Raw genomic sequence first — 26,633 nt, forward strand, 5'->3', positions numbered from 1 at the left:
ATTTGGAAATAAGCCTCCAGGGGCAGAGTTTAAGCCAGAGATGGTAAATAAACAAGGCCAACTCCGCTGTCCCTGTCCTTAGCAGTCATGACTAATTGATTGCTGCACTCTTATCTCAGATTCCATCTGAACACAACACTCTAGGCAGCATCTACCGATCTAGTACGTTTAACATGAGATAGATTACTGCCTAACCATGGTCCTTCTCTACATCCTGAACTATTTTGTGTGCAGGAGTAGATATAACACAGGCTTTATAGCCTGACATCTGCATGCCCTCAGGCTAATCATTTCATCTCTTTGGTTAAGTTTATTCCATGGGTGAGGCCACCTAACTCTGAGTTGTTAGAAAAATTGAACTATGGAAATTGCCAAGTAAGATGGCTGGTTTATGATAGGCATTTAATAAACAGTAATCACAATGATGATCATCATTATAAAGTCATTTAAAAACTACTGACTTGACAACAGAGTTGGTGATGAAGTTTCCATAGAAAGAAGGAAGGTACAATTATAAGGTTGAACCTTATGATACCGAATTGTTTTGACCTACACTTACTAGTTCCAAATCAGAGCATTCCCTTCACATTCCCTAGGGATATACCAGAGTATATCTTGTGCCACTCAGTTGCAAAAATATCCTTAAATAATTTCATAGAATAAGCAAAGCAAGGAGTTAGCTGGAGATGAAGTTGAAGACCTGCTGTCTACTTCTACAACACAATCTCTCAATGCCTCAGTGGGCCCTTGCGTAGCTTGGAACTAACGATGCTTTCTCCAACAGCAATTTTGTGGAGCTAAACAGAGATGCTGAATGGGAAAGCACTTCCAAAAAAATTAAAATCACGATTCCAAAGCCAGGCATTAGCAAACATTAGCTCTCACCATTTAACGTCCCATCCTACTTTCTTATAGAAACACGTCACAGGAAAGAATAGATTGCATGCAGTCATGCCAAACAGCATCCAAACCAATCTGATGGCACAGTCTAGTGGGCATGAGGACTACTGAGTCCATATGTCGTGCTTTGCCATCAAAACAGTGCTGCAGGAAGCTGAAATAAACAATGACAGGGAGAGTAAGAACCACTGCACTCACGAGTGCCTCGAACATCAAGCTCTTAGATTAAGTCAGAAATCACACATAGTAGAACAAATGAGGAAGACAGAAGAATTTCCTCCTTCCTTCCTTAAATGCCTTTAAAATAGCTTAGGCAGGTTCAGATTACAGTATAGCTAAAGGTAGGAATACGAACTTTATGACCAATAGTTTTAGAAATTCTAAGAAGGAATGGTTTCATTTGCCTTCAAGGGATGTTTTTGTTTGTTGTTGCCGTTTTTTCCCTGTGCCCTAAGCCAGGGAAATTGGTTAGCAGGGGACAATAATATTCCCACCAGACACCAGCAACAGTGACTAAGGCTCAGTCTCAATCCTCGAGCCCCAGCCCCCATCCAGTGAGCTCAAGGTGAAGGTCACCTCTAGTCAGCCTCAAAGGCACTGTTGGTGGCTCCCACATATTCTGATTTTTTTTTGTGCCTCGTCCACATTTTCCGGAGGATGCTGGGGACACCACAGGAAGCACTTCCTGTCAGTGGTCTGGAAGCTTCTGCCCCGTGGACGAGGGTTGGGTACTCTTCAGCCATCTTCTTGAGGGGTCTGGAGCTAAAGGAAGCCAGGGATGGAAGGAATAGCAGTCACCCCGGAGAAGAGTAGCCTAAGCACCCCCGCTCCTCTGTTAGCACATCGCTGTGCTAGCCTGGCTCTGTGTGGTTGGAGGGCTACTGCTGGGATTCCCATAGGAGTGATTCGCCTGAGGTGAGCATCACCAGGGGTGAAGAAGGAGGGCCCCGGAACTCTGGCCCACATGGCCTCGAATACTCCTCTTGGGTCATGCTCTGGCCTGCTCTCTCAGAGCCTTTTAGCAGTGAGCTTGGAGCTTGAGCTTGAGGCTTCTCCAGACACTAAGTAACTACTAAGCAATAATTCCCTTATCCCTTCTCCTTGCCCTGTCTCTATAACCAAACTCAAGCTCAAGTTCACTGCCATTGAGTCAATTCTGACTCCCAGCGGCCCTATAGGACAGGGTAAGGACAGGGTAGAACTACCCCAGTGGGTTTCCAATATACGACAGCTCTGCACTGGAGGAGAAAGCCTCATTTTTCTTTTGCAGGGTGATTGGTGGTCTAGAACAGCTGAACTTGCTATCAGTAAGCTAGTGCATAACCCACTACACCACCCCCACCACCTATTTAAGCAAAAATACTCTCAAGTGAGACTCGTTCAAGACTCAAGAAGCTGGCATTGATGGAGTGGAACCTATCACCCACACTTCAGCTCAGTCCTATGGAAGTGGTGACTAGGTGTGACAGCAGCCACACTGCTGCCCTCATGAGAAGATCATGTAAAGCTGGCTTGGCTTTTGCTGGGATATCTTGACTCCCTGGCCAACTGTGCCTCTTTGCAAAAGCCATGCCAGCTTTAAATGAGGCCCAATACTTACCGCTTCGTCATCCCAGTCCCTTTCTCCGAGCCTGTGGCTGCCGCCTCCACTGGGACTGGGGCAGTCACTGAAATCCGGGGAACCAGAGGGATCTACATGGGAAGGAGAGGAAAGGAACAGAAGGATGTCCCATGCCCCCATCTTGGGCCCTCACTGGGGCCATTTGAAAGAGGAATAACTGGTTGAAGTATAAGGAGTCGGAAGCAATAGTGTGCTCCCCTGAGGCCCTTCTGACAGCAGATTGCTGGGTCCCACCCCAGGCCCGGATTCCTCAGGTCTCAAGTGGGGCCTGACATTTTGCATGTCTAGCAAGCACCCTGGAGTTTCTGACACTGTGTGTTAGAAGCCCTGCTTGGAGAATCACTAACCTAGAGAAATAACAAACATAGTCATACCTGTGCACTCCAGCCCCTCTCCCACTCACCTCCTGTCGTGGCAGTAACACCCTCCTCTCCATTCCCACTGAGGCAACCTTCAAGGCTGGACCCACAACATTCCCCATGCCAGTGGTCACCTGGCGCCCTGCAGTGGCTTCCTCACTCTGCAGGGAGTTTAAGCCAGCTCTGTACCTTGCTCTTCAAGGCTTGTCCAAAGCGCTCTCCACCCCTGCTGTGCCTTGGGCCACGTCCAGTGAGGGCCCGCCATTTGTTTTTCTTCCCCTGCCCTCCCCAACCCCCCATGCCACCACACCCCTAGTGCCTCTAAGTTGCTTTCGCATCTTCTCGCGCTTGTCCTTGACTGTCTGGGTGGAGGTTCCATGTCTTCCTGCCCTGGCTGGTGACTCAAGAGGGGTTTTCCTCTGTCCTTGAAGTCCCCACAGCACTTAGAGTCTGTGTGACACATTCTGGCGTCCCATCTATGCCACCTGTGTGTGGGTCTAGAACTGCTCCTCAGGTATGTCCCGTCTCTCCTTCCCCAGAAAGGTTGTGACCCCCTTGGTGGCCCCTCTCAGCCCTTCCCACTCACTGCCGTCGAGTTGAGGCCAACTGAGAGCCATCTTTTAATACAGGGTCGAGCTGTCTTATAAGTGAGTTTCGGAGAGGGTCATTCGATATGGGACCAGGAAGCCCTGTGGTTCTCCTGCAGTGCGGCTGATGGTGTTGGACTGCAGGGTCACCACCACACCACCAGGGGTTCTTGGCTCTTTCAGAGGAGGAGGTAAGTGTTCAAGTCAGCTGTACTAAATTAGCCACTGCTTGAGGGGCTGGCCAGTCCAGAGGTCAGTGGAAAACTCCGTACATTGGATTTTGTGCCTCTCTGCAAGCCCCACCAGATGCTTAAAGGCACCACATGCCTGGGCTTGAGGAATCTCAAGCCAAGGCCACACTTCTGCCTTGTCCCCTGAGCTGTTCCATCTTGTGGCCTCACAGGATTGACCACTCCCTTTCCTCATCGTGCCAACGGCCCGAAAGAGCCCAGGTCCACTCCTTCATGTTGGAGAGGAGGTACTTGTCTCCCACTCCCTCGCCCCTCTTTCCCGAGTCCAGCCACATTAGCGCCGTCCACTGTCAACTCAGATTGCGGCTCTCAGGTGTCAGTCCCTCGCATGACAGCTTGTGCCATCCTCCAGACCCAGCCCGTGTGGCAGGTCCAGACGGATGGGGACCGGTCAGTCTCTTCTTGTCACCATTACGATTGCTTCTCTCTGCGGCTGTAGCCATGTCCCCAGCAACACCCAGCCCGCCCCGTTTGCTCTGGCCTTCCAGTTGTGGCCACCTTGCAGCCAAGGACATTGTCTGAGCTTGTCCATGTGTTTTGGGGTCCAGGAACCTCACTGCTTCTCATCACTTGGGAATTCCTCTGCGCCTCCCGAAGGCAGCTGCTTGGCCTGACACAGCCTGATAACCCTTCCCAGGGCCACTGGCCAGCCTCCCCAGTCGTCCCTGAGTATAAGATTAGAGTGGTGGGTGCCCTGGCAAAATGGCTTGTCCCCCGCCCCCCATAGTCGCTATGTGATTTTCCTAGCACAGTGATGAACTGCTTGGAGTCCCCGCATTAACTTTCCAGCCGATCCCCCAGTGAAGCTCTCCCTGTCTTGGCCCAATGTGCTGATTGAGCATAAGACTTTTGCCTATGTGGTCTCACCAGTCTCTCGGACTTATGCCATTTTATGAATCTGTGTCTCTTGAGAACTGATGTTAAAACTGCCCACAGGTTCCTAGGATGCCCAGCTGACTCTGCCTCAGCCACATTCCGACATCAACTGCCGCCAACCACCTGGCAGGCCACAATCACCCCAGACGCGGTGCTGGAGCTGAGGGGTCTACACAGTGCTTTGGCTTCTTGCCCCCTCTGCCTGCGCCGCTCCCCACCATGACGGTGCTCTCTCATGTCTACTCTGTGCCCCAAGCGCCACCGAGGTCTTGGTGGTCCAGCGGTAGCGTTGCTTTTCCTATCTATGAGGGAGAGCTGATTCCAGGCACCACCTGCATAGCCAACGCCCATCTGTCCAGGGTGCCTTTCCTCTTTTCATGACACTGAACAAATTTTAGTGGAATTTCCAGTGCCAGACAGACTAGGGAGAAAGGCCTGGTGATTGACTTCTGGAAAATCAACCAAGAAAAACCCTCTGGATGACAATGGGACATGGCCCGAGCCCCCGCTGGGCAGGAGGGTGGGAAAGGAGTGGGCAGGGTTTCAGCCTGCTCCATGGCAGTTAGCGACAATCCCCAACTCACGTCTCCTTCTGGAGAGCCCGACCCGAGCAGAGGGCCTCAAAAGAACCTTCTCTCTCCTGACTCATAGCTCGACCTGAGGATTCATTAAGCATTGCCACCAGGCAGGGGCCTGACCCAGAAGCCATATTTCTTTTCTTTCTTTTTCCCCATTTATGAGATGGCCATGGGGTAATGCTTTCTTTTTGTCTGCCCAAGAGCTGCATTTCAGGAAGAATAAATAGAAGCAGCTAGTGAGGGCCACAAGAACACAACACGGGCTCCCCCCAGCTAAGCTTTTCTCATAAACCTCCAGCCTGGAACAAAAGACAGTCAATCCACGTGGTTGGCACAGTGAAACCAGGCACAGCAAGCTGGAGCACAATGCTACAAGGAGTCAGCTGCAGCTCCCACTTACCAAAGATTTCCCATGTGCTCGGTTCCCACACGAACTGGATGACTTGGGATCAGCAAGCCGAGCTGCAAAGTTGAACAGAGGAGACGATGACTCAGGGCAACTGAGTGTTCTGCCTTCCCTGGGTCTCTGCATCAATCATCCCATCGCCAGGCAGTTACCAACAGGGAGTTACTGAAGCGCTTTGTGCCAAGCAGCCAAACCAGGGAGTTGGGTCAGGCGATGGAAGGAGTGCTGGATGGTGTGGCCCCGCACCCTGACATTCTTTGGGGGTACTGCAGGGATGGAAAGAACCTGGAAATAAGATCTTATGAACCCCAGTGTGTGGACAGCCTTTGCCTCGTGTCTGCAGAGCACGTGCGCTAAGAACATGCCCTCCCTTCCTGGGGCTCCCATCGCAAAGGACCACCAGCAGTTAAACCGTTCCAGGTGGGGTTGTTATTTCACCTGATCCTGCCCCCCTCCACTGTCAGAGTGAGCAGAGAAGAAGAGCCTGCGGTGAGGAGGACAGCCCTATTCCAGAGAAGGACCGGAGTTGATGGTAGATGGGGTGGGGGTGGGTAGGGTGTATCTGGGGAGAGCCTTCTTGATAACGCCTCTGTTCCCAAAGTCTCGGCAGTCTTTTGAGTCCATTTCAGCCTTGCGGCCTGCACCTGCCAGGGAGGGCTCGGGTGGAGCTGGCAGTCAGTGGAGGAAATGGGGGCAGATGTGCCAGGCCTGGGCCCCTATCACATTGCAGCACATAAAAGGAAAACACGCCCCCTCATGAACACAATATCTCCCTTTCACTCAATTGAAAAGGCCAGGTTACCCAGACCAAGCCATACTCGGAGTCTTGGCAGGCTTAAGACCAGGATCCAGGCTCGCTCTGAGTTGGAATTGACCTGATGGCTGTGAGTTTGAAGTTTACTGTGTATCAGGCCCACTGAGTACCAGGACATAGATATGATCTTGTTATACTAACCCTAACAGGTAGCCACTGCCAACAAGTCCTTTCTGACTACAAGACAGAGTAGAAGCAGCGGCTTCTTAGGGGTTTCCAAGACTGTCAATATTTAGGAAGGCATACAGCCTCATCTTTCTCCCGAGGAGTGGCTGGTGGGTTTCGACGGCTGATCTTGAGGTTAGAAAGTGAGTCTGATGCCTAGCCCATTGTCCCATTTGGGGCACCCTCCTTAAAGGGCTGCCATGATCCTTGTTCCTATCCCCCAGACGTGGAAATCACGGCTTTAGGGCTATGTGAATGCTATGGTGAATCCAGGCAGAGATGAGGGAATGGCAAATGACTTCTTTGGTGGGCTGCGGAAACGAGGGGGGCTTCATGAGGGTTCCCTTCGCAGTCTGGAAGGCAGGGAGGCTTGCTGGGGAAGAGGCCCAGGGAGAGCAACCTCACAGAGAGAGCGGCATTGGCGAAGAATACAAGAGAACAGGCACAGCTCGGCGGTGCAGCTCAGATGGCTCGGAGCCATCGGCTGGTGGTGGTAAGCAGGTGGCCCCATGGTAGCAGCAGGGCCTTGAGCACGGTCTCCTGAGAGCTGGGGAGCGAGCAAGGAGCAATAGGCCTCCAGGCTGAAGGATGACATAGACCCCCTCTGGGGACCTGGTCGATGCAGGATGCCCTGGAACTGAGAGCCAGGTGGGTGCTGCTACCCATAGGAACAAAAGGCTCCTGGGCCAGGTGCAGAGAGGGGGAAATGTCTGAGACCTGACCCTGTCAGTGTCTAGTGTGTGAGGGGTAGGGTGGGAGATGGACAGAGGGGTGAGCAGGGGACCATCCCAGTACCTGGCTGGAATGGGAAGAGAGGCTTGAACAAGTTGATCTTGAGGTCCTGAGGCAATCTTAATGAGGGGCTCATCAGACAGTCATTTCCTCTCAGTCAGTCCTCATGGGCCCAGAAGGGGGACTGTCTCTTTTGGGGGCACCTGGACCTCAGGTGCTGGCGATCTCATGGAGAAGACTTCTCACTGGGGTTGCCTGTCTTCCAAATCCACCCCGTTCGGAGCCTACCTGTGGGCATGTTTCTTCCCTGTGATAAGGTGAAGGCAATCATGGCCAGGGCCACCTTGTAGAGCTCAGAAATCCTCCCCCCCCCTGCAATCCCCAGAGACTGCTTCATGAGGCAGGCGTCCTCCTTTCTGATGGGAGAGAGGAGACCTCAGGTCCAAGTCAGCCTGGAGCCTTCCCTAAGCAGAGGCACTGCAATCTGGCTTTGGCTCAAAACCCTGCCAGTGCCTCCCACGCCCCCACCCCTCCCTCTCGCTTCCACCTTCTGGTCTCAGCTGAGAGGAGCGGAAGGAACTGAGCCCTGCCCAGCGCCGTTCATCCTATTTCTTCAACCCTTCGAGCACATTCCCACAGGACACTAGTGTGTTGAGCGTGGGTTCCGTTCCCTCCACGTTACAATGAGTTGTTCTTGACTTTGAGGATAATGGGCAGGGTCCCTAGAGGCGGTCAGACAGGGTTTAGGCTGCTGTTGGGTCCAAGGAGTCAGTGCGGATTCATAGCAACCCTGTGTGCCAGGGAAGGAAACACCGCCCAGGCCGGTGCCAACCTCGCAGTCGTTCCTAGAGGTTCTGTTGTTTCCTTCTGTGGGCTTTGGGGTGCAGAGGGCAGGAGGAGAAGCAACAGTGGAGCAGTGATTCTCGGCTGTTACCAGAAGCGCCTGGTGGTGGTGACTGTTGTCAGGTGACCTTGAACCTGTTCCCGGTGGCCGTGGGTGCTGCAGCGTGGAACTTCTCCATCCGACTTTCATGGCTGCAGTCTGAATGGACGCAGGTCACCAGGGCTTTTCTTGTGGTGAATTGGAGGCCAGCAGGCCATCCATCAGTGCAAACGGCTCGAGCCACCCAGGGACCCGGGAGTCACTTGGAGGCCTCATTAAAACCCAGACTTCTGAACTTGTAGGGGTAGAACTCAAAATGTGCATTAACAAGCAATTCCTCAAGGATGCTGCTTCTGCTACCCAGGGGGCTACACGAGTGATCTTGTCAGATGCATAAACCTCAGCCTCCCACTCCCAGCCCTACTGCATTAAAATCTGCCCTTGTTTAAGAATCCCAGCTGATCCTTCATACATTGGAGTTTGAGAAACACGGCTCTACATTTCCGTTCTTAGGATTTGGGAGTGAAGAAGAATATTCTCTTTTCCTCTTTGTACATGCACACACCCACCACCTATATATAGACACCGAGAAAAACCTGTCGCCTCTTCATTTGCATGTGACAGATTGTGGTTTTCCTAATTCGTTCACTCTCCGTGCATACATGGACATGTAGCAGTTTCACAAGAGCATGTAGCTGGGTGTGTGCGTTCTGCTAAGTAGGGTCGCCAGGAGAGGATCAAAGAAGCCGCCGAGGGCTAGTCAGGCATCCATCCAAAGGCCAAGCGAGCGAGAAGAGGAGATCGTGAACGAGTAGACGCACACCCAGTGGGGTCTTAGTTCTGTAACACGTGACCCTCATTGTCAAGGCTTTGAGACATCCAAGGCTTCCTATGGTGCAAGGTTGAGTTAAAATATAAATAATGTATAAGTTCTGGGGCAAAGCAGAAAGAACCGAGACCAGCAACTAAAGGCAAAAAGCCATTGTAGGCGGAGGTGGCGGAGGTGCACGTTCCTACGTTAACTGAGATGGAAGTCATTTGTGTGATCGTTTTGGCAGGCGTTCCTCTGGTTTTGTTCTTTAAAACAGCTTCGCACCTAGATTTTATTTATAGATTGCTGAAATAGCCTGCCACTCAAATTTGACGTGGACAAGATTTTAGAATGACAGTGTTTGAAGAGCGAGTCCCTGGGGAGGGGTCGACCCTCTGGGGGGTGAGTTCCAGGCTCAGGCACCTGGAAGTTAAGGCTGGTGGCAGTTCCTGAGAAGCCTGTGGCGCACCCTCTCCTGGACGCAGCGGAGGTTGCCCGACGCTGAGCTTGGCGCCAGGGGAATGGGCGTACCGGTGGTATAATTACATCCTTCCCCTCTTCCCTTTTCTCGACAATGAATAACTCCATCTTCCTTCTTTCGTAGTTCCTGTCTACACGATCTAAAGAGGTTTTCTCTCCTCAAGCACATGATTGTCACCTCCGATGGGATACAGCGCAGCTTCCTGGGACACAACAGGAGGGCAGTGAAGAGATATCCGTACTTGTTAGGTGCCCAGAATTGAGCTGCAGCGCAGCGTGCAGGTGATAGGCGTTTCATGGTGTGATGACAGGTGAGGCCCAGAGCAGGTACGTTTACAGCATTTATTTGGGAAAGGCTTCATCCCCACACCGTAGGTGCTCTAAGGGAGGCATGCCCTGCCAGTGACAGCTCTTTCTCAGGAGTGTAATTGGCTGTGGTCGCTCCCCATCCTCCAGGGAGTTTCCCAGAAATCCAAACCAAAAACTCACTGCTATTGAGTCAATTCCGATTCATAGGACGGGATAGAACTGCTTTGTGGGTTTCTGAGAGGGTAACTCTTATGGGAGTAGAAAGCCTCCTTTTTTCCTCTCTGAGTGGCTGGTGGTTTTGAACTGCTGACCTTGTGGTTAGCCACCGGGACTAACTTACCAGGTCGGACAGGGGTTTTGGTGGGATGGGGTCCTTTCTGCCGTGCATTCTGAAGCCGGCCAAACCTGCAGGCCTCACTGTCTCTGCTGTGGAGGTGGTCACTGCGATGTGGCAGCAGCTCCAGGGGCCGGGGTGCATACAGGTCCGACTCGATTACTACCTGTAAGGAGGAGAGGGACAGTCTGACTTACTGGTCCCCTTGAACCTCCCGGCTGGAGGCCAAGGTCCAGCACCAAAGCTCTGCAGATGAACGCACGTTGACAATGTCTTTTTGTTTTAAAAATCATTTTATTGAGGACTCTAACAGCTCTTATCACCATCCATCCATCCATCCATCCATCCATCCATCCATCCATCCATCCATCCATCCATCGTGTCAAGCACATTTGTACATATGTTGCCATTATCATTCTCAAAACATTTTCTTTCTCCTTGAGCCTTGGAATCAGTTCCTCATTTTTCCTACTCACTCCCCGATCCTCCCTCCCTCATGAACCCTTGATAATTTATAAATCATTATTATTTTTTCATGTCTTACACTGACTGATGTCTCCCTTCGCCCACTTTTCTGTTGTCCGTCCTCCAAGGAGGAGGGGGTTATATGCAGATTTTTGTGATTGGTTCCCCCATTCTCCCCCCCCTTCCTCCCCTTCTGGTATCGCTATTCTCATTATTGGTCCTGAGGGGTCTATCTGTTCTGGATTCCCTGAATTTCCACATTGATACTGTCTTGCTGGTGCTTTGTCTGCTCTACCAAATGCTCGGGGAAGTCGGAAACTTGTGTAGAAAACCGCTCACCCACACATAATGCTTTTAAATTTTATTTCAGACTGCTTGCCACGGGCTGTCAGTGGCATGGGGTTTTTGGAAGGATTCTCTTCACAAAGTCAGGGCCCGGAGTCACCGGCCCCAACTTGGGCAGGTCACTTTCCTGATGGCGCTACACGTGGCTTAGACAACAGGATGGCCCCCTGGAAGTGAGTAATTCAGGGTCCTACCAGCTTAGTAGGCAAGTGGAAACCTTTCTTCTTAGATGGAAGTTTCATGGATGCTTTAGCTAGTCACCTTGGGAGAGGACTGGGGCCCAAAGGATTCCCAGCTTGTAAAAAGAGACATGCTCCCTGTTGCTCACACTCCACTTCTTCCCTCTACCTGTGTCTCCGGGGTGGGGAGATGAGTCCGATGCCGAGTGTGATTTGGAGGAAACCGCCAAGTACTATGTGGTGCAGGCGCTGTTCTGGATTTCCGGTATTGCCAGAGGGTCTGTTAAAATCCTAACACCTGGGAATGCGACCTTGTGTGGAAAGAGGGTCCTTGACCTTGTGTGGAAAGGGGTTCCCAGGAGGTCATGCTGGAGGAAGGTGGCTCCTAATGTAGGAAACCAGAGGGCTCATCAAAAGAGAAAAGACGCGGAGAGGCAGAGAGAGCAATGCCATGCGTCGCGGCATCGGGACCAGGGATGGGACTCAGGCAGCTTGCACTTCCTTGACGGCACCGTTGGTTGAGTTCAGAGACCCATGGCTCAAATGGCGCTTGTCACCTGAGTTCTCTCCAAGGTGGGCGGCTGGTCAGCCACCTCATGTGGAAATTCCAAATTTGCATCCCTTACTCTTTTTAAAATGTTCATCTGCACAAGAGTGCATTCTTAGCACCCTTAGTAGGATTTATTTTATCTATATTTACTATTCCCGTAAACAAACATATTTATGCAAAGAGAAAAAGTGCTCAGCAGCCTGAGGGTGGCATGTTGTCATTCATTTCATCTTTGTGTTCTACTGCAAATTCCCTCAAGATGTTTCTGGTGAATTATGCAATTCCTGAAAGTGTTCAAAGAGCTAAACCTGTTAGAACAATTTCCATAAGCTCAGCAGAAGTGGAAAGGTTTATTTCAAAGATGCACATAATATGTTCAGAGAAGCTGTGTTTCTCATAGGTCAAACACAAGGACTATCGTCTAGTTGCCTACCTGTAAAGCAGTGGTTCTCAACCTTCCTAATGCCGCGACCCTTTAATACAGTTCCCCATGGTGTGGTGACCCCCCCTCCCACCATAACATTACTTTCACTGCTACTTCATAACTGTCATTTTGCTACTGTTACGAATCGGGCAACCCCTGTGAAAGGGTCGTTTGACCCTCAAAGGGGTCACGACCCACAGCTTGAGAACTGCTGCAAAGGAATGGGATCCTACTCCTCGTGTGAAAAGATGGCTAAGGATACATCTGAGCCGGTGATGCGTGTTTGAAAGCCAAGAATATTGCAAATGAAGCTACCAATCAAGAAACAATGTGGAAATATCTCAAAGAATAGTTTTATGGTTGATTTGTGAGGTTATTATTTAATATTTTAAAATGGTTTCTTGTAATACAATCTAGTTTTGTGTACCTCTTTTCGTGTTCTGATTCAAATATTAACTGTATGAAACAATACACTACTTTTGGAATATTGCTTTCTATATTTAAGTGGTCATTATAGCAGTGACTCAGTTGTTCAGCTATTTGAAGCCTATCACCGATATTCACCTCAAGGCATGCCGGTTGTCATCAGAAGCGCGGAGACAGGCTCCCAGAGCCCTCAGAGGCATGGACACAGCACAGCCAGCACCCCTGTTTGGCTTCTTAGCCTCCAGAGCTATAATGCAATCGATTCATTCTCTTATCAGTCTCCTGATTTGCGACATTGTTACGACTATTCTAGGAAACAAATCCAGGTCAATTCTGAAGGATACATTTTAGATGTTTCAGTTCCAGTTGCCTATGCTAAGAGGAACGATCAGTTTTGGACAGGACCCACCAAAAAGGACCTAAAAATTATGATTCAAAACATGTAAACCATTGAAATAATGTAAATGTAAAAATTTGAGACCAGTAATACTGGCCACTTTATCTTAATGCAGAGAGTCTTAGCAGGCGTTGGCTCATGGCCTGCGTGTTTTTATTCATACCCCGGACACTGGACTCATTCATTTGAATGTTTGCTCTGGGAAGATCGTTAGAATCTCTGGTTGTACACTGCAGCGTCGCTCAGGTTTGCATTTGCCAGACCCTTGCGTGCTTGCTCCGTGCACAGGGCTCTGAGGAGAACATGATCTGCCTCATCCTGGGCACACGGAGGGTCCTTCGGTGAGGGCAAGGGCCCCTTCTCAGCCCTTCCAGTCCAGCTCCGCCCTGGTCTCCCTCCGTTTTCCACATACAACAATTGCATTGCTTTGGGAAGATGTTGATGCAAACCCAATGGGATTTTGTCTATGTGAGTGGTATCTCAAACTAGTGCAGAAAGGGTAGATCTGTAAGAACTACCACTGGAAGGAATGCCAAGCCGTGGGAGAAAATGAATCATTCTCCTTATATCTCACCCCAAAATGAATATTGGATGGACCAAAGATTTATGTTAAAAACAAAACAAAGCAGAATCCCACTAGAATAGAATGCTCCATCTGCTGCCACCCTGTAGAGCCTGGCTTATCGTGACCTCATAGAGGGTCTCTGAGGCTGTAAATCTTCACTGTAGCAGGTGCCTTCTCTGTCTCCCATGGCTGGTGGGTTTGAACCCCCAACCTTGCATTTGGTTGCCAAAGCTTATCCCACAGGGCCACCGGGACTCCTTGATACTAGAATCCAAATTCACTCAATGTAATGGGGAATGGCCTCCACATACACAGAATGCTTACAAATCGAAAAAGATGAAGACAAAAGAGAAACAAGCAAACTGGGTGCAAAAAACACGAACAGGCCATTTATAGTAGAAATACAAATAGCCAATGAACATAAAAAGTTGCTCATCAATGAATTCAATCAATGAAAACTCAACCAATAACCTTTCTTCTATTTCATTGTCAATGAAGGTGAAAACTGTTTGGAGCCAGACAGGTCAGAGTCCAAACCCCGGTTGTGGCCCTTTGTGGGTCTGTAGAAAGGGGAGAGTTCTTCTTCCTCTCTGCTGCCCTGGGCATAACAGATGCCAAGAGTAAGTGGACTTGCCGAGCGCAGCTCGCTGCCTTCTTTGCATCACATATTTGCCTACGGCTTCAGGTGGTTTCTCTGGCTCCATTTCCCTGTCTCCAACAGAGTCAAAGAAGAGAAGCTGCCACTCTGCTTCACGTGACGGCAACTGTTACTTTGCTTAGAAAATTAATATCTGCCACATCTGGTCTCAGCTGGGTCAGGAAATGATCTCTTTCGGGACTCGTTTTAGGACCCAGATTCACTCATCTGTGCCTTTGGAGAATGCTAACCACAATTCAGGTACGCTTAGGGGTCACCAGTGGGACCAGGGATTGAGGGCGACGGTGTGTGTGTGTGTGTGTGTGTGTGTGTGTGTGATGGAGAGTAACGATACATGGTGAAAGAATAACAAAGGGTTTAAGGCTGGGATTTTCCTTTCCTAGGGCAGCAAATCGCTTGCTGAAAGCAGAGAGTGTTCTAGTACAAGCTTCACTCCAGTAGCTTGCTGTTCCCCTGCTGGTCTCACACCAGAGATCAGTACACAGAACACAGAGACAAACACAAAAGCCCTAGCGTTCCATCCACTGCTATTTCTGATTCTCATGTCTGTCTATTTTCTAGACCCAGGGGCCGGTCAAAACAAATCAAAACAAAAGCACCAAACCTGTCATCGTTGAGTAGAATCCAACCCTATAGGACAGAGCAGCTTGGCGCACCCGGTTTCTGAGGCTGAAATAGCTACTGAAGCACACTGCCACGTCTTTCCCCCTCAGAGGGCCTGTTGGGTTTAACACATGGACTTTCTGGTCGGCAGCCTTGTACTTAACCACTGTGCCACCAGAGCTCCTTAGGCGGGTAGTAGGGAGTTAGAAAGACAGGTGAGAGCCCGGGGTGATGGAGAATCCATCATGAATTGAGCCTGGGAGAATCCCTAGAAATTGTCTAATACAATTGACTCCCTTTTCCCCTAAAGAAGCCTAGGCCAGAAGAGACTGGGTGTCTGATAAGGGCAGAGAGCTCTACGAGGCAGAACCAAGACTGAAAGAGTGGTTCTGACTCCCAAGTGAGCACTATCGCCAATACCCACTGGAGTGCCTGTGTCCAGGTAAGAATTCAAGTGCGGATTTCTCAGTGCATTACAAAAAAAACCAAAACCAGATCAGTAGGGAAACCTCTGTTCCAAAGAGGAAAATCTGGGGAGACTATTACATTTGCAAGCTCATTCCTGTTTCCTTTCATGAGGCCCACCATGTAGTATGGAAGGGCTGAACTCCTGGTGAAGTTGGCTCCATTTTGCTGCCAGGTTTAACTAACCCATACTTTTTTGCCCGTGCTGACTCCCTGGGGTCATTCCCATGATGTGGATGGGCACCAGGATGATTGGTCATAAACAACAACAACACAGCTGACGGATCTAAAACAATAAAAGCAAAGACAAAAATAAAGGCAGACTGGAGCGGCATACTGTCTAGAGCAGGACCAGTGTGTGGTCGCAGCCTGGCGTCAGAAGAAGAATAACTGAGGAGGCAGGAGGCTGGCGCTGGGAAGGAGATGCCCAGAGCAGGAACCCGGCTTCCCTTGGGCTAATCTGAGGGGTGCTAATAGATCCAAAAAAGAGAGTGGTGTTGACGAAATCATATACATCGACTCATTCGAGGGCTGGCAAACTAGGAAAGCTTTTCCTGCACAAAACAAACCAATCATAATGGTTTTCAAGCTGCCAAATTGAAGAAGGCAGGAAGGAGAAGCTCGGGTAGAGGCAAAAAAACCCGCGTGAAAGTAGACAAGACCTTCGAGAGGCTTCTTTCCTTCCTGGGACTCACTTTCCCCATCTGTCAGATGCGGTGATCGGATCAAGAGACACCGCTCGTCTCTTCCAGTTTGAATGGTCTGCGTGGCTGGAGCTGTTTCAGAAGCAGAGCATGGGTTCAGCTAACTTGTGAGGGGAGAGAAGACGACATTTCATCTTCAAATGCTGGAGTACCTGGGACATTACAGGAGCCTGTGCTCCGCGTCTCCGTGGCTTCGTGCTGCTTGTACACGGATGGATTCATGTCCCCCAGCAGCATGTGTATCTTTTGCTTGGGTTCTGAATTACTTGAGACATTTCTTCCCTAAGATCTCTTTTAAATCAGGAGAAAGCATAATATTTCGTTGCTTATATAAGCATGTTTCCGGTCTTTGTAAAGTCAGTAGCAATTTGGATAAGGAATGATTTAGACATCTTGAGGAGAGTATTGTCCAGGCAAACACTTAGAAGAGATAAATATTCTAATTCTTAGATCTCCTATGAGTCATGAATGTCATGTGGCTCTTTCAAATCTAGAGTGACACCCAACTTGACCCTTAGATGAAAAGTCCAAGGGATCTGCTGTGGAGTGTTCTGGTCTCTAAGTGCTTTACAAACAACTCCTTTCCTTCCTGTGTTGAGACAACCTCATGCTTGCTTCTCAAAAGTTAGGAGCATCTTCCTTTTAGACTGTGGCCCTTAGTTTTCAAGGACCATGAAAAAGATAAGAATCAGAAAATTGAGTGGCAACCAGGCTCCGACACACCTCCCCCCTGCTAGCAGCCTCTTTCACTGCTGCCACCGAACCCGCTGGCCTCACCTCCCTCCAAATTACTCCCCTCCCCCCACTCCCATACCTCTGGTGGCTCCTGGGTCTGCTCTGGCTCCCGCAAATGCAAAGACCAGAAATGCATGTCCTGCAAAAAGAGCTGCTGCTCCTGCTGCCCTGCAGGCTGTGCCCAGTGTGCCCAGGGGCATCGGACGAGAGCCCTGCCCAGAGGTAAAGAGAGCCATGTGTCCAAAGCCAGAGGTTTCTATTTTCATTCAACCCTAAATGTTTCCTACAAGCTTTTTTTCCCCTTCAAAATATATGAAAGATACGCTGGGCTCTGTGGTACAATGGATCTTGCACTGGACTCCTAACTCTTCCCAACAAGTGATTCAAAAGATATGAAAGATAATCATAAAAGTTGGTGACTTAAAAAAAGAAAATCAACAGACAGACCTAGAACTATTTATAGGTTTCTCCCCCTCCTCCCCCTCATGTCTATCTATATAAGATAGGCAGGATAAACAATCCTGAGGAGAAAACAATGGGACCGACAGTTCCAGTGGACATGAGAAAGGGGGAGTGCGGGAAAGAAAGTGGGGAGCCAACAAACCCAGGGACAAGGGAACAACAAGTGATCTAAAATTGATGGTGAGGAGGGCGTAGAATGCCGTGGGGTTTTCATCAAGTGCAATGTGGCTGAAAGGGATTACTGAAAGCTGAATGAAAGTCAAACATGAAAGTGGGACAGAGGAAAGTAAAAGGAAATAGAGGAAAGAACTAGTAGGCAAAGGACATTTATAGAGGTATAAATACAGGCATGTACATATGAAAATACATTACATATAATGATAGGGACATAGATCTATGTATGTATATTTATATGTTAAGTTTTAAGGTAGCTTCTACTCAAGTACTCCCTCAATCAAGAACACTTTGTTTTAATAATCTGGAACTCTGTGATACTCACTGAAGACAAAATGGTACAAAGCAAATGTGGTGAAGAAAGTTGATGGTGCTCGGCTTTTACAAGATAAAGCATCTGGGGTCTTAAAGGCTTGAAGTTAAACAAGCAGCCATCTAGCAGGGAAGCAACAAAGCCCAGATGAAAGAAGCACACCAGCCTGTGTGATCATGAGGTGTTGAGAGGATCAGGTATGAGGCATCAGAAGACCCCAAACAGACAATCATATCGATGTGAATGAGGGGCGGTGGAGTGGAGACCCAAAGCCCATCTGTGGACAATTGGACATCCCCTTACAGAAGGGTCACAAGGTAGCCACAATCCAGCCAGGGTGCACTATAGCACCAATTAAACAACATTTCTCTAGTTCTTTAATGCTTCTTCCCTGCTCCACTATCATGACCCCAGTTCTACCTTACGGATCTGGCTAGTTTGGACCATGTACACAAGTACAGATAAGAGCTCTCTACACATGGAATTCAGGACAGTTCCCTGCCACCCCCCCCCCTGCTAGGAACAATAATGAGAGTAGGAGGAAGGTGAGGGGAAAAAGGGGGAACTGATCACAATGATCGATATATAACCACCCCCACCACCACCCAGGGTGACGAACAACAGAAACATGGGTGAAGGGAGACAGCGGATGGTATAAGATAAGAAAATAATAGTAACTTATCAAGGGTTCATGAGGGTGGGAGGGTTGGGGAGGGAGGAACAAAATGAGCTGATACCAAAGGCTCAAGTAGAAAGAAATGTTTTGAAAAGGTTGATGACAATATATGTACAAATGTACTTGACACAATTGATGTATGGAACGTTATAAAAGCTGTAAGAGCCCTCAATAAAATGATTTAAAAAATAAATAAAAGATCAGAATCTCTTGTCTCTTACTCAAAAGATTTTCTATCCATTAAAAGCCTTTCACTGGCTAAATACACAGCTATTTTAATTAGCCTTAATGACTCCTTGGCGAGGCTTAGCTGTGTTTCTAGTATCTTTGCAGATGCTCCTTGCTGGGCCTTCAACTGACAAGATCTAGAAAACGACTTGTTTTTCCAAGTTGCTCCCCCCCCCCAAATTCCAATGAAAAAGCCAAAGGTATCTATTCTTAGAGGAATTGGGAAAGGTTTTTGTTTATTTAACAATAAAAATTCATTGACCTGCTAAATTTTGCTACATCTGCTTTACTTGTTATAAAACATGTTATATTGCTTGGTACAAAAACCCAGGCAGTCGTTTATGCTACCAAACATAGCCAAATAATCTTCAGGCCAGGTATCGCTATAATTTTATGGGATTTACATACATTTAAAAATTCTTAACATAAATATATCAGAGAAGAATATGAGCACAGAGTTCCCTCACTATCTGAACATAGAGAATCCCCATGGAAACTTTTCTAAGCTGAAATGACGTGAAGGGAAGAGGCAGTTACTGTTGATTTCTATGGGTGATCTACAGCCAGATGTGCGTGAGATCTTGTTGATCTTGGAAGCTGCATGAGAAAACTTTTGAGTGTTCCAAGACTCTCCTCCACTGAAGTAAATACAACTAAGAAAAAATGGGCAGAAACACAAGAAATCCATAGGGAAAAAATATTGAAATGAGCAATCTATAAAAGATGGAGCATGGAAATGTAAACTAGAACTGAATTATTCTTTTATCTGTCATATTGTCAAAGATTGACAAGACTGATACCGTACTGTATTGATTAGCATTTTCTAAACAAGGTACTTTTAAAATAATTGCTAGAAATTTGGCAAAAACAGGATAATCTTTTTTCAAATATTCATATCCTCTGTCCTAACATTTCCATGCCTATAAATTTATCCTCACAAACTTTTGCATACGAGCATAAATACATATTTAGGAAGATTTCTTATAGTATTGTTTATAATGAAAATAATCCCATTTTTTTATGATTTGGTTAAATAATGTATCTAGTCGGGTTCTGATTTGATTTGGATAAATAAATACATTCGTACAGTGGGATGCTATATTAATTTCTATTCTAAAGAATGATTGATGTATACGTACTAATTGGCACAGAACAATGTTCAAGACTGATTAAGTGAAAAAAGAAATTGTAAAACTGTATCTGACAATAATTATGTATTCGTGTAAGAGAAATGACTTCCTCTCCAGTATTTCGGACATGCTATCTATTAGGAGAGACCAGTCCCTGCAAAAGGACATCATGCTTGGTAAAGTAGAAAATAGAAAGGCCGAGATGGAGGCCTTTTACTGCAACAATGAGTCCCTGCAGGACAGTTGTGAGGCCAGGGCAGGGCAGGAGGTGCTGGCTTCTGCTGCACTCGGGGGCCCTGAGGAGGAGGGACTGAGCCGATGGCATCTAACGACACCAGATGGGAAAGTTTCCCTTAAAATACCCAAGTTAACCGACTGCTCCGTATATAGCAGGCTCTGGACAAAGCCATTTACATCTCTTGACGCCATTGGTTCCTTCCAATGCTCTTGACAGATGTGCTCCTACTGTTAATATCATTTAATATAAAGAGTTGACTCCCTGAACGGTTAGGCAACTGTCCAAGGCCTTGAAGCTAGAAATTGGTAGAACTGGGATTTAAACCCCGGCAGTTTGGCTCTGTAGGAGAAAGACTTAGCAATCTGTCTCTGTAAAGGCCACAGACTAGAAAAACGTCAGAGGAGTTATAGCCTGTCACAGAGCTATGGCGTGGAAATATATTCAACGGTACCCAGTAAACACAGCAATGTGACCCTAAAGGTTACATAGTTTACCACTGTGTAGAGCATCTCAGGATTTTCAGATGTCTATATAAACTCTAAAAAGTTCTTGGAAAATGGAATTAAAAGATAATGTAATTTTATTCACCAACTTTTTGAAGCCCTATTGTGTGTTTGCATGTGCGTACACATGTTCCAAACCAGCCCACTTTCAATGGGTTGATTCTAATTCATAGCAACCCATATATGGTTTCTGAGACTGTAACTGCTTATGGGCACCAAATGCCTCATCTTTTTCCTGGGAGCAGGTGGTGGGCTTGAGCCACCGACTTCATACTTCGTGGGCCAATGCCTAATCTACCAGTGCCACCAGCATTCTGAATTTGTGTTTGTGTGTGTGTGTGCGTGTGTGCGCGCGCACATATACACAATGTAGTGAATATACATTATAAAATTTTAAACATTAAAAAAGCTATAGTTATAACTGTGGGTATATCTTTGGAGTGTTTGAAATTTTAGTTTAGTCATACACTATGTTTGCAATGAAAATACAATGGCTCTCTTAAAGCAACACTATCCCAAATCCCCTCTTTTCCAAGATGGTAGTTTGAAGTTATTTTTTAAAAAGGAAGAGTAGGCATTTAAAAATGGAGATGGCTAAAAAATCAAAATGGTAATTGATGAAAATGATGATGCAGAGAAATGAAACATCAGCATACTCAGGTGGCGACAATTTAACAGCTAACCTTTTAAAATAAAGTTCAGCGATGAGTCAACAGGAGTTGCATAAATAAATTTGTACATCAAATGAGAAATGCATGGCATCCTTAGGCCCGAAAGGCATGTAAATTTATTTTCAGGGAAGGCAGACACTATTAAAACGAAAGCTGGTGTGGGTGGGATGGGAGAAACACAGGAGCATCGTGGGAAGCCCTGGAATCATGTAGAAATTCTGGGGAGTCGTCTGGCACCACGGCACAAAGCTGTGAGCAGAAACCAATTTTAAAAGATCACGATTCCATCCTTCACATTTGGCACATGGCAGGAACATACCTCACACATAGCAGGAACCCAAATGCCTGGAGGAATGGAATGGAACGGAATTTGTGCTATCCTTTCACCTATTTGAAGCCTGTGCATTTTCTTATAATGTTCCTTCATTTATAAGGAAAACATAGTATGTTGAACAAATAAGTTCAATGCAGTTTTAAAAAAAGCACCAATACAAATGCCAACAATCAGAGAATACCTAGTGTGGTAGCTACATAATCTGGTGCCAACCTGAGACTATTAAGAGTGAAAGGGTGGAGTTGGCCTCTCCATCAGGTCACAACTTGATGACCTCATTTGGAGGCGCAAACGAGATAAATTGCTCACTGGAGGTAGGACGCACCCTCTACCTGCGAGACATTCCTGTTGACATGGCACCTGGAGCTAAGCTGATGGTAGTCAGGACCCTGGGGCTGGAGGAGCCACGTGGGGACCCACGCCAGCCAGAGACGCTTCCACTGCCACTGGATCCACAAGACTTTTCACAGGCTGGCCTGTGATCTTCCTGCATTTGGCATGACTGCATGTGTTATGTGAGTCTGAAGAAGAATTTATACACTGGTATTGGACATATGGGCTAATATTGAACTTCTGGACTTGATCTGGACTGGGCTGGGATGTTTTTTAATATAGAATTACTCTTTGACATAAAGTTCTTTCTTATATGTATTTGAGTCCCTCTGGATTTGCTTCTCTAGTCAATCCAGACTAAGACACCTAAGTTAGGAATGCTCCATCCACACATGCTTTCTTAATGGAAGTCATTCGAAAGAGATTAAAAAATGGCGATTTCCTTACATGCTTGGTCAAGAGGTGTTGTGAGTTCTTGACTCTTCTTCTGGCTGGACTGGATGCTGAAAAAAGGCAAGAAAAAGGTGGTTTTAGACACTGCTGTGCGGATCGCACCGCGACAGGGACAAGGCTGAGGCAGCCTTGGGGCTTGCTTGCAGTGAGTGCAGGCATGGAGGAGCCAGAGCAAGAAGAGGCAGCGCGCAATGGGATTTTAAGATGTTACTTGTTTGGTAAAGGTGTGTGTTCTGGTAAATATGGAGACACCCCATTGTCTCTTGTCCACATTGCTGCTAGAATGATCTACCTAGAACCAGACTCCCACCATGCCACTGCCCCACTCAAACCTGAAGTGGGGGACTTCTTGTATCATGTCACACATGCAACACGGTGAGCTTTGGGTGGTCGCCGGTGCCTGCATGTCAGACATGGGCACTGGGAAGCCCACCGCACAGCTTGCTGGTTAGTAGCTGGGGCTCCTCACTCTGTTCACTTGGGGGTAAATCCTGGGGGAGCACCTCTCAGCTGGGTGACTCTGAACCTCACTCTCCTTATATGCTCCAAGGTGGGGTATGACAACAGATTAAATGAACTTGCCTTTTAAAACCCTCGGCTCAGAGCCTGGCTTAGCAGAAGGTCCCCAAACTGGTGGTGATCTCCCAGCCCCCACTTTTTTATTTTTCAGGATAAAGGTGGGCGACAGGAGTAGATGATGACAGGTAGCATTTTCTGGAGCTTTCCCCATTTCCTCCCGCTGCTTCTATTCCTCTCCCCCTCAACGTTTTCCTTATACACCAAGACTTATCCCAGGGGACTTGTTTCAGTGCTGTGGTCCCGTTCGCCCCCAAATCCAGCCCACTCTGGTGTGCCTCAGGAAACCCCATCTGGTACAGCTTCTGTCTTTTCTGTGAACTCTGCACACCTCTCATTCTGTCTGCTTGTCCGTCTGTCTCTCTCTCTCAGGTAAACAGAAACATTGTCTTCAGGTGAGATTTGGTCAGGTGCTTTAAAATACTCATGAAACACTTTAACAGTTACCGTCGCCCTGTTTCTGTGGCAGTATTAAGCTTCAACAGTTTAAAAAGTAGACATGGCCCCGAACCAAATGTACTGTCATTAAGTCGATGCTGACTCAGAGGGACCCTACATGACAGGGAGAACTGCCCCTGTGGGTTTCTGAGCCTGTACATCTTTGAGAGAGTAGAAAGCTGCCTCTTTCTCCCTCCGAGCAGCTGGTGGTTTTGAACTGCTGACTTTGTGGTTAGCAGCCCAACACATAAGCAGAGATGAGGTTGGCGCAATGTATGTGTGTGTGCCTGTTGTGAAAGGGGCCCTAGGAGCCTTGCGGCTTGGTGGCTTAGGAGAAGGCAAGATGCAGGGCAGCGGTGCGTGGGAAGGAGTGGGTGTCATCTCTTTGCGGGCGAGTGTAAATCTGCAAATGTTCTTTCTCTAGAACACCTTCCTGCGCAGTGAAACCGGAATACTTGGTGTTCTATGAAGAGGTGATCATGAATGAAAACAGGAAGAAGAGAAAAAAGGGCTGAAGAGTCATCTCTCTGGGAGCATGTGAATTATGCAAATAAAGAACAAAAAGGGAAATCACTTTGTAAGTGATATACTCAGTGGTGCGTATTACGTGCCAAGCACTGTCATTAAGGTTCTATAAGTTAATCTAGTGACTTCTAATAATAACCTGGGAGGTAGGCTCTACTGCTCCCATTTGTAAAAGCAGAAAAGCAGGCCCAGAAAGGCTGAGGAGTTTGCCCAAGATCATACAGCTTTTTCTCTAGAGCAGGGGTCCTCAAACTATGGCCCGCGAACCTCATGCGGCCCGCTGAGGACATTTATCTGGCCCACTGGGTATTTTTGCCCCGTTTGGTTTTTTCCTTCAAAATAAGATATGTGCAGTGTGCATAAGAATTTGATCATAGTTTTTTTTTTAAACTATAGTCCGACCTTCCAACGGTCCGAGGGACAGGGAACTGGCCCCTGTTTAGAAAGTTTGAGGCCCGCTGCTAGAGTATGATGACCAAGTGGATCCCAAGGCCCTTTCTGAACTACGTTATCTGAGGGGACTGTCGCATGGCTCCTCAATTGTATAGATTTTTAGGTGAAACAGAGCCCCGCAGTTTGGAGTTTTCTCCTTGAACATTTGTACATGGATAAAGCTAAAGCAAATAGATACTTTTTGGATTTGCTCAATTTCCAAGAGAAATGAAAAGGTAAACATCAAGGCGAAGTCATCCTTCTCCACTACCCTAAGTCTACTTCCTTCCCACCTGGTCCATCCCTGGGAGCCCCGCGTGATCTGTGTCTCTCCGTTAATGTTGTCACACTTCCAACATCCGGGTAGCCACGGAGGACACTAGGCTGCGGCAAAGGGAAAATGGAATGAAGACATCATGGAACCCTTCCGCAAACTTTTCGAAGCACCTCCATTTGCACTGCTATTTGTGCCCCAATTTACATACATGTTACCGTATGCAGACGGCATCTTCCGCTCAGCAGAATGCTCTGGAGTCCACATACACAGGTCTGGCTCTTTCCATCTGACCACTGGGGAGTATTGTGCAGTGTGACGACACTCTCTTTTATCCCGTCCCCTCCTAAGGGACGTTTAATGGCCTTTATTTTCTTTTTCCCTTAAGAATCAACACCCGTATGAACATCCCTGTGTCTGAGTTTCCCTGGGCTTTGGCCCCAAAGTAGGACTGAGACCACCTTGAACTTTCTAGGTACCTTTAAAAGTCTCCAGAGAGAATATTACTCCAGTGCTTAGGAAGGCTTCTAGCTCTATTTCCCTCCTCTCTCTCTGAAAACAGACATCTAAAGCTTCATTTATGTTCTGCTGGACGTCTCTTGGTGGCCAGGCTCGGAGCTCTGCCCTCCAACCTTCCCCCAGGCTCAGAGTATCCCGCCCCCCTAACGCCACCACCCCTATCCCACACCCATGGCAATGGCTTTGTTGGCAGCTGATACTGGAGAGAGGAAGAAAGAAACTCGCTGAGTATAGACTCACAGCCCCAGACAGCAGCCAGCCCACTGCACTCCTGCCTGACAGTGAGACCGAAGACTAAGCCGAGCCCTGGGCTCTCCCCGGGAAGACAGGGATGCAGAACAAGGGTGGAGGTGTCCAGAGGAGGGACTGCCTCTGGAGGGGTAAAGGAACTTTCCAGAACGGGGCACTTGGTTGGAGTCCACCGAACCCTCACAGAAAGCCCCTGCGTGGGATGTAACACAGCTCACCTCTGACCACAAGAACATCACGCCAAGAATCTCTGGTCTTCCTGGGAGCTCTTGCTCCAGGTTAAGTTGTGGACGAGGGCTCTGGGGCTCTGTGGCGAGGCAGAGCCACGGTAGAGCCTGGCATGCTATGATGACTCCCGGTTACATCCAGGGACAACTCCTCTGCGGCTTTAGGTCACTGCCGGGCGGATTTCTCCTCCCACGGCACAGTGCAGTTTAGAAGCCGACTTTGAGTGAGAGGTCTCATTCCATAGCCCACTTGCCACTGGAGAGAATGAAAGACTGCCAGCTGCCCCTTCCTGAGACCCCGGCTGGCTGTCTGCTTCTCCATTTGCTGTCCCCACTGCTGGCAGCCTGGACTGAGTGACACAGGCAGTCTTAACTGGGCACATTTTGGATTGTTTCTCAATGATGGATGTTTAGCCAAGTGCCTCCTATTCGGGGTGGGGTGGGGTGGAGATCGGGAATCAAATACCCTGGAAACAGAGAGCCCCTCAACCCACAGAGTAACACACAGCCCAACAGCAGGGGGTGCCCTGCCCAGGCGCTCACATGCCAGGACCAGAGTCCAGGCCACTTTACTCACCCTTGGGAGGAAGCACGGTGGTGAACACTTCTATCTTCTCATCACTGCAGCTGTAAATCTGATGCATGGTGGCCGCCGTCTCCCCCCAAAGTGCTGAGCCCGGGGGGCCTCCCCCTGAAGCCCTAGCGGAGAGGATTCCTCCTCCAATCTGGCGGGGGAATCATTGTACAGACTCGCCTCTGAGCTCACATCTCATTCCGCAGTCTTCACGGCAGCATTTTCTAATCCCATCTGTCTTTTTTTTTTTTCTCTCCCTGAGAATCCTATTATTGCAAACCTTTGATTGAGCATGGAGGCTTAGTCCCCTCCCATGCTAGGAGATATTTAACACTTTTGCCATGTGTGCCAAAGGGAATTTGGAAGTCTTTGGTCAAGTGAGATCTCCTACTCGGGTAGCACCAAGCCTGGCTGGAGAATCCTGTCAGAAAGAAAACAAGTTTGGTTACCAGCAATTCGCGGAAATGAAGAGGCTTTTTTTTTGCCTTCTTCTGAGAGAACTGGATATTCAGTACTTTGTCATGTGTTAACTTGGCTTCCTCCAAAGTTTCTATTTTAAACAAAAGAACTGTTTCTCCGGAGCGTGTTTGCTTCATGCCAGTATGCGGCAAGGCTGGCATTTCCAACAGGCTGGGCGATTAGCCCCTCTCTCTCAGATCTCAGGTGCTTACTGAGACCACCA

At 48.1% G+C, this 26,633-nt stretch overlaps 1 protein-coding gene across 1 annotated transcript; it reads right to left on the minus strand.

The window, feature by feature from the left end:
- Positions 1-1,247: 1,247 nt before the first annotated feature.
- VXN (vexin) lies at positions 1,248-26,021 on the minus strand. The gene is made up of 6 exons (XM_075550664.1): positions 25,955-26,021; positions 22,132-22,187; positions 10,113-10,272; positions 5,573-5,634; positions 2,501-2,592; positions 1,248-1,662 (listed from the first exon to the last, which is right to left on the minus strand). Exons 1-6 carry the CDS (start codon positions 26,019-26,021, stop codon positions 1,479-1,481), a joined length of 621 nt encoding a protein of 206 aa, XP_075406779.1. The 3' UTR covers positions 1,248-1,478.
- Positions 26,022-26,633: the final 612 nt, after the last annotated feature.

The sequence above is a fragment of the Tenrec ecaudatus genome, chromosome 5 (genome assembly GCF_050624435.1).
Source record: "Tenrec ecaudatus isolate mTenEca1 chromosome 5, mTenEca1.hap1, whole genome shotgun sequence".
In the NCBI taxonomy this organism is placed as follows: domain Eukaryota; kingdom Metazoa; phylum Chordata; class Mammalia; order Afrosoricida; family Tenrecidae; genus Tenrec; species Tenrec ecaudatus.